General features: G+C 43.1%; 1 protein-coding gene across 1 annotated transcript in view; it reads right to left on the bottom strand.

The window, feature by feature from the left end:
• Positions 1–2715, bottom strand: part of LOC109463100 (nmrA-like family domain-containing protein 1) — a 4106-nt gene extending 1391 nt beyond the window's left edge. The window contains exons 1-5 of the mRNA XM_019759813.1: positions 2659–2715; positions 2324–2493; positions 1694–1774; positions 861–1095; positions 382–575 (exon numbers count right to left, since the gene is read on the bottom strand). Coding sequence (XP_019615372.1) covers positions 382–575; positions 861–1095; positions 1694–1774; positions 2324–2493; positions 2659–2692 — 714 coding nt within the window. The 5' untranslated portion in view covers positions 2693–2715. The remainder of the gene's footprint in view (positions 1–381; positions 576–860; positions 1096–1693; positions 1775–2323; positions 2494–2658) is intronic.
• Between the last annotated feature and the right edge of the window lie 5266 nt (positions 2716–7981).

Raw genomic sequence — 7981 nt, 5'->3', positions numbered from 1 at the left:
AGTCTGGCCGATTTCTACGATTTATTCACCCCGCAAAGAAGTCTGGCCCTGGAGCTTCTCTGGCCGGCTACCTTCTCTGGCCAATTAATACCCTTTTTAGGCCGATTTCTACGATTTATTCACCCCCCAAAGAAGTCTGGTGGAGACTAGGTTTGACACCGGCTGCTATGGTATGGCGTTCAGCAGCGCGTCCCTGTTGTCCGCCACCCACTGGTCCAGGCTCCCCATGTAACCCAACACTAGTTACCATGGTGACAGACGTCTGCCTCAGGTCATTGACCTTATTTGTTTGGAGAAGAAGAAGACGAGGAAGAAACAGAGCAAGAACAATCAATATGTTTTCGTTCGGTAAAAATAATTTGATATGTCGGTCCCACTTACCTTACTCGGTTTGAACACCCTCGGTGCCAGGTGTTTGGAGAGGATGTCTGCGTGTTGCTGGATGGTGAGTTTGTCTGCGCTGAAGCCGACAGTCCGGCCCAGCCACTCGGCCCTGTTCTCGAAGATCGCTCCGACGGCAAACCCCGCGTCGGCAACGCTGATGCCGTGCTTGGCAGCGCCCTCCAGCGGATAGGCTGAAGAAGTCAGAAGGCAAGACAAGTTAAGAGTCGATCGCTGCGCCGTCTTGACCAAGTGGTGACACGATATAACCAAATCCACGTGGCTTTTTTACTCAACAAACATACACTTCCAATGTGCATGATATCTTAGTATTGTGGAAGATAACATGATCTAACATGGTAGGCTCTTTCTAACACAAAACTTCAGGACGGCAATGAGGAATTATACACCTGTATACTAGCTCTTTTTAATATGCAATATCTAACTATAGAAAGGATGAAGATTCGGAAAAAAGGTACCTATTTCGTAAGTATCATCTTCCAGTTTTTGAACCAGGCGGAGGGAGATGTAGTTCTCGTAGTAGCCGGGATACTTGACGATGGTAAGTGGAAGGCCGATAGACTTCATGTAGTCTTCGATCTGTGCTTTAGAGTCGTAGTGCAGACAGGGGAACCCCATGATTTTTTGGACGTCTTCCAGGCTACTGAACACCACGTGTTGTACACCTGCAGCTTTGGCCGCATCCGCCACACCCTTGGAGTAGATTACAACATGTCGTGATGAATATTGTAATTTACTTTATGTTCACGGTAGCAAAATTTCACGGTCTGAGAAAAATGGACATGTTCAGAAAACTATACATTCACGGTGGTGATAGGTGCAGGTATTATTTGTTAACAGTAAACTGTAATGATAAGTTCACGGTACAGAAGTGACAGTGAAAGCAGTGAATTTAACAGTACAGTGAAAAAAATTAGGAATTACAGTAGTCTCATTCAGTTGTATTAAATTTCGTATCGCTAGCTATAGGAATAACTAAGTTTACAGGAAGATAGTTCTGCATCCCCCCTTTTTATGAAGTGAAATAGACAGCACATATATAACATTACGAAAATAAAACCTCGTAGGTTTTGTGTTAAAATTGTGGGGTGTATTGGTTTATGGCGGCAAACACATCATCTAAAGTTTACATACGTCGATGAAGGTGAGACATCCAGGTAATACAATACGCCAAAAAGCAGTTACTCAAGCAACTCGATATGATGTTGGAAGTTTACATGGTTGTAGAGACGTTTCAACTTTTAAGCAACAGCACGAAATGTTGAGAACAGCATCCTAGTTTTGCCGGAACTGTTACCTGCTTGATCTCCAGTTGATCAAAGTTTGGGTCTTCAAAGGAATGCTGAGTCATCACGAACGTTCCGTAGGTCCCCTGGACAGAAAGAAGACAAGAATTCGGAGATCTCATACCTCCATGAAATATGTGAGTTTTTCTAAATGTTTTTACACAGTACACTACAGTACAGAACAAAATAACACAGGTTTTCGGTTTAAAACCCACAGTAGCACCTTTGGCCTGAATATGGTCATGTAGGCTATTCCAGAGGGAGAACCTCATTAATCAAACCGGGCAGGCGCTGCCTCCACCCCGCACATCTGTTTTCCCTGCCACCCCGCACATCTGTTTTCCCGGAAGTTCTGCTGCAGTACAAAGGTCAGCCACCAGGAGGCCCATATTTGACCTTGACCTTTGGCTTCCTAAGACCTACCAGCATACCAAATATCATCACAATCCATAAAGGCGTTCTGAAGTTATGCTGACTACAAATGTGCGGAAAGTTTAAACTGTAATTTCCAACACAAGAAATTGTACAATCGAAAATTTGGGTGAGTCCAATTTCCTGTGTTGGAGATTACAGTTTAAACTTGCTGCATAATGCGGAATGATATTAAGGTTCAGTCAGGTTGCAGTCTTACTTACCTGCAGTGCCCGCTCCAGAGAGCTGGCATCGTCAAAATTGCCCTCGATGACCCCTGCACCTCTCTCCTGCAGTGCCTTAGCTTTGTCGGTAGAGGCGCTTCTCGTCACTATTCTGACGTTGAACTTTGGATCCTCCAGCAGGGCATTGGCCACCCCACCTCCCTGGCTCCCTGTAAAGCCCAGAAGATGTGGGGTTCGCATGACACATGGGTTTGATTGAATCAGCGTAGGATCTTACGTGACAGCCCACGCTAAACCCTATCTACAGACATGAACATGGAACAACACATCTGCTCGGGAATTACATAATCATGAGCTATGGTTTGAAAACTCACCTGTTGCTCCGAAAACAGTGACAACTTCAGCCATGTTCCTGAACTTTCAACCCTGACTCGTGACTCCAAATTCCGTCTCCCGCTTTACTTTAGGCTATACCGACTTAATTTTATGGATGACATCCTCTGAAGACCCTAAAATTAGTGCGCGCGAGCGAATAAAAAATATTATGGCCAAAAATAAAAATGCCACTACACCACAGGAATACAGAGCTGACATTGTGGATTTGCTGCAGTACGTACACGACAAGCCGGAAAATGCTGGCTTTTGCGAAATGTATGAATCGGCACTGTACGTATGTACTGAGGTCTTGAGTCATAAAGCTTCGGTAGCCTGGGTGCCATCCTCCAGAGTTACCACAAGTTCCATAGTATAGAAACTTTATTTGCAAAATCATGCCCGAAGGCTAATTGCTTGTACAATCAAGTATAATACTCATTGCATTACAGTAACAGGAGACAGGTAACAATCTGTCTGGAAAAAAAACTTCTACTTCTACTACGCTAGCTATTACGGGGTTCGACGTCTTCTTTGAAGGCAGTGGATAATGAATAGTCCCACATTCTGCATAATTAGTGGGTTTTGTGATCTTAGTAGAAACGTAGTATTTTCGCTAACTACCATGGAGTACCCAGGTCTAGAGCCAGGCCAGACTTTTTTTTTAGAAAAGGCGAAAATCAATGCGCGCGCCGATGTCATCCTTAAAATTAAGACGGTGTGGCCTTATACAGAAAAGTGGCACTGGCCGTTGAGTGAAGCCAAAGTGTCGTCTGGTGAATACTATGGTACTGCCCAAACATTTGCCGAAAACAGCGCCCGTCCTCTGATTACCAAGTAAACCAGCTACACAAACTTAGAAGTACACCTCTTCGCACAAACAAAATGTTGACCAAATTAATCTTTTTTTTTAATAATCAATTTGGTCTAGACTACAAAAGAATCGATGTACTCCTTTTTATTGTACGGAACACCCTGAAAGGGTTTGCCACAGATTTACAGACGCACCGTCACCCGTGTTAGGCCCCCCTTCGTTATTTAATTTTTGACTGTTATTAAAAAAAGTGACCGTTGCATGAAATTCTGCTTACTGTATTATAATCAAAATGTCACGACAGTGTCGCAAAATATAATAACATGTGATGAAAGGGAAGATTCAGAACAGGGTGACTACTACTGTTTAGCTGAAATTTATTGCTGTTTTTATGACGAATAGAAGACTTGTTTGTTGTAACACTACGTTATTTTATTCAATTTGTGTCCTAACATTTGTATTTCTAGATTTCTAGATTTCTATCAACTGATTCCAGATGGGGTTCCCAGCTGTCCTGGTTGAATCCAAGCAGAGGTTGGTGGGGGGGTATCGTTATATTTCTAACACAAAAGGTCCACTGCAGCAACGTAGGGACCCTCCACGAGACCCGTTTTTGAACTTGACCTTGTCCTCTACAACGGTAACTTGCCTACCAAAAATCATTGGCATTCATTTAAATATACTCGAGTTATTTTGCTAACAAGCGACAAACACAAAAGGTCCACTGCAGTAACGTGGGGACCCCCCACGAAGCCCAAACTTGCACATGACTTTGGCCTCAACAACGGTAATCTGCCTGCTAAAAATCATTGACGTCGAATTATGCCTTCAAGAGTTATTCCGCAGTCACCCACAATACGGCGGGACGATTCCATAGTCTTTCTGACGAAGACAACTACAAATTTGTCCTTCACGGTTACAGTGCATAGCTAGCAGGATTCACATCAATTCTCATTAATCAAATTTTCATACACGTCTCAATCCTTAAATAAGGCAGTTAAAATATGAATATTCCACCTATCTTGTGCAAACACAGCCATAATCGCCTGCCTTGTTGCTAGGATACGGGGATAACCGCCCTTCTAGCTGGGACGGTCCTTAATCCGAAATACCAATTGCTGGATTAAGGTTCTACATTAAACCGTTTTCGACGATATTTTAGGAATCATTGACTCGGATTACAAGTGGATAAAGACGCCGTTCTATATTTTATAAGCGAGGAAAATTGACTCGATAAGAGTGATCCTCTAGCAAATTGCCGTCTGGTCGTAGCCTCAACCAGGCCTTCCTGTGGGGGTACGGATCGTAAAATTCGGGAAAAATGACAGATAATAATTGGACAGGAGAGTCAGTCCGCGGGAGGGTTAATTTTTTTGCGCGGGCAAATGATCTACGGTGACTGAATTTCTCTGGCTATTTGTTCTTCCTTTTTGTCTAAATTTCACTGTTTTTGACTGTGTTATAGTTTTTATCGGGCTTTGTTTCTGTACTAGTATCTGTTTTTTTTTACTCCAATCTGGGTTTATTGCGTCGGGTGGCAAATTGTAACTGTCTAATAGATACAGATCTTTGCAGCCACCAAAAGATCTGATTGGAGATTAGTTGTGTTAGTCTGGTGGAGACCAACTAGTGTGTCCGGGGAACTCCTGCGTTTAGGACACAACGGTTTGGGCTGGCCTCCATAGCATGTCAAAAACTGGGATTTTGGGGGTCTTCATGGTCTTTGGGAGCTTTTATGTGCTATTTTCTGATTGCATATAGACAACATAGCCGGCCTGGTTGAATTACCCCCGTTTTGTAGAACTGTGCTAATCAGAAAAGAGCCGAAGACCACCAAACCCCAAGTTCTATAAGCCTGCTACGGAGGCTAGGTTTGGGCAGGATCGAGCGAAATGGTGAGAGGAAGAGGACTGCTTCTCTGGTGAAGGGAGACATTTTCAAGGTACCTCGCCAATACACTATATGTATATGCGTGATGTGAGTGAAATATATATAATCATATACCATGGAAAAGTATCTAGAACTAGATTATCTTGATTTGCACTATGAAAAATTAGAATCAGTGCCCACCCCATTGTAAAATAGAGAGAGGGTGGTACTCGTACGATAACTTACCTTTGTGCGAAAGAAGTTGTCAAACAAAGTGGAAAACGAAACAATTTTTGTTTTAAAATTTTCCTTCTACGGTCACGGGAGAAAGTACCATCCTAATTTCTTGACATTAACAGACAAAAAGAAAATCTCTCTCCACTTAACATCACAAAACGTACTTTTACAAAATTATTTTGCAGAATATCAAAAAGTGGGATCATTCGTCTTCTACTGTCTCAGAAAAAAATGAGTCGAACCCAATAAGTTATAATATATTGATTGTCAAAATTAAGACTAGAGTTGTCACATGTTAGCCTGGTTACCAAACCTATTATAGCTCCCGAGTCCTACATCCTATTTGCGGAGAGGATGTAGGACTCGGGAGCAATAATAGGTTTGGTAACCAGGCTACGTCACATGCTATGCTGTTATCCATTGTCCGTCCCTTTATTTCCATGTAATACGTATATTAGGCCACACCAAGTAAATTTTATGGATGACGTCCGCGCGCGCATTGATTTTGACCTGTTCCTAGAAAAAAAACACAAGAAATTCCGCTTCCTGTAAATATGACCAAAGAGTCACGACAGTGCCGCAAGTCGTCAGATTGACGTGAAATCCGTAATGCGAAGAAAGTGTCTATTACCATCCTGTTTTCACTGTCCACTGTTCCACCTGATTTATTGCTGTTTTGACCATGAATAAAAGACTTCTTGCTTGTTACACTGTGCCACCTCATTCAATTTGTGTCCTAACATTTGTCGTCTCTTTAATATATTTCTAATCTAGGCATCTTGTTTTTAGGGCCCTTCTTGTTTTTTTTCGCCCTCTCGCATTAGATTTAGGGTCTCCAAAGGACGTCATCCATAAAATTTACTTGGTGTGGCCTTATTGATATATTGTTGATTTTTCGTTAATCGAAACAGCCCGGCCGGGCCCAGGTTTGGAAACGTGACCTCAGCATGTAAGCGCACGTAAGATCCACCCACCAATGACAACCCGGCGCAGTTAATGTCATCAATAATTTGCACAGGGAGATCAAGTCTAAGGCGGTCGGCGCCGGTTCTAGGCGGTTGAACAGAGAGGGTGGGGGGCACAGTCGAGTGGATGATCCCTCTCCGAGACCTCAACCAAATATTTGAATAATTTAGACGGAAGTGCAGCCATGGGTGACATTAGAGTGACTTTGCTGTTATAATTTGTAGACTTTTATATGACATGACACGGTGGTTTGTAGTATAAACTTCATTTAAAGTTGGAAAAGTACGGCCGACTTTTTCTCCTAGTTTCAGAGTTTCAGGAGGGCTATGCAGGTACGCCGCCTTGCGGTCTTACTCTATCATTGACGTTGACAAAAGTACGTCGGTGGTGCCATTTCTAAAAGCAAAATCGACAACCTATACTAATTTGATACAAGGCAGGGTAGGAAAAATTTATTTGCCCCTTTGATGGTTTACCTCAAGTTCATACGCTACGACAGGTGTGTGTGGCAAACTTTCAAACTTTGTATGTTGGTGATAGTCCTATATGCTAGTAGTACATTGTATATGACATCATGCAAGGGCGCCCTCCAGCAGAAAGTGTAAGTACTGCAGGCCGTAGAGCTGCGATGTCTCATCCTTGTGTATTGTGCGAAAAGAAAAGAAGTTCTGGTGGTTGCAATGACGATCATACGTTGCAGTAAACAATGTAGGGACAAGTACTTCAGAGGCAAATATTCTGCTAAAGCAAGATTTGTGCATTTTGCAAATATACAAATAATCTCGTCATCAGGACAACTGTACATATCAAAAATGAGATAAACTGATGATAAAGGCATTTCAATTAATCGTCCCCCAGAGACTTGGAAATTCTGTATGACTTGCTTGATTGACAACTGACTTGAACTGACTGACAAAAATTATTCAACCTCCTTGATTCCAGAAATTTGACTTAGAAAACACAGTTTTGCCACTCAAAATATTGCATTGGGTGCATTTAAGAAGAAAATTCCCCTGTCAGTACGCACTCTCAGACCACCGGGCATGATCTTTTTAACTAGAGTCTAGAGGACGGTAAGTGTTGTTTGGATACAAGGCCACGGTCGAACAAAAAAAGACGCGGTCGCGTACAAGGTGGTCTACCGCCCGGCAGCTCGTCAATGGTTGCCTCGGTGGAAGCATCCGACAAGTTTCCGGCCATTCCGAACGTGGTTTTTGTTCGGGCTGCCATTCAACGGCTCGTCTTGTGTGAGCGGAGTTGAATTGAAGCATTCAAATATTGAAGTTTTGCCTTTTCTGTGGGACAAAGAGGGTTGTTGACGTCTGTTCCATTGTGCGAGGGTTCTGGGCTGACCCAGACGCAACCTTCCCCGGCAGGGACTGTGCGGTCTGGCGGTAAATCAAACCGTGAATCATGCGTGAGACTAGCCTCCTTCGCAG

This window comes from Branchiostoma belcheri, unplaced genomic scaffold, assembly GCF_001625305.1.
Source record: "Branchiostoma belcheri isolate BF01 breed outbred unplaced genomic scaffold, Haploidv18h27 scaffold122, whole genome shotgun sequence".
NCBI classification, from domain to species: Eukaryota; Metazoa; Chordata; class Leptocardii; order Amphioxiformes; family Branchiostomatidae; genus Branchiostoma; species Branchiostoma belcheri.
This window is presented reverse-complemented; position numbering and strand designations above follow the sequence as displayed.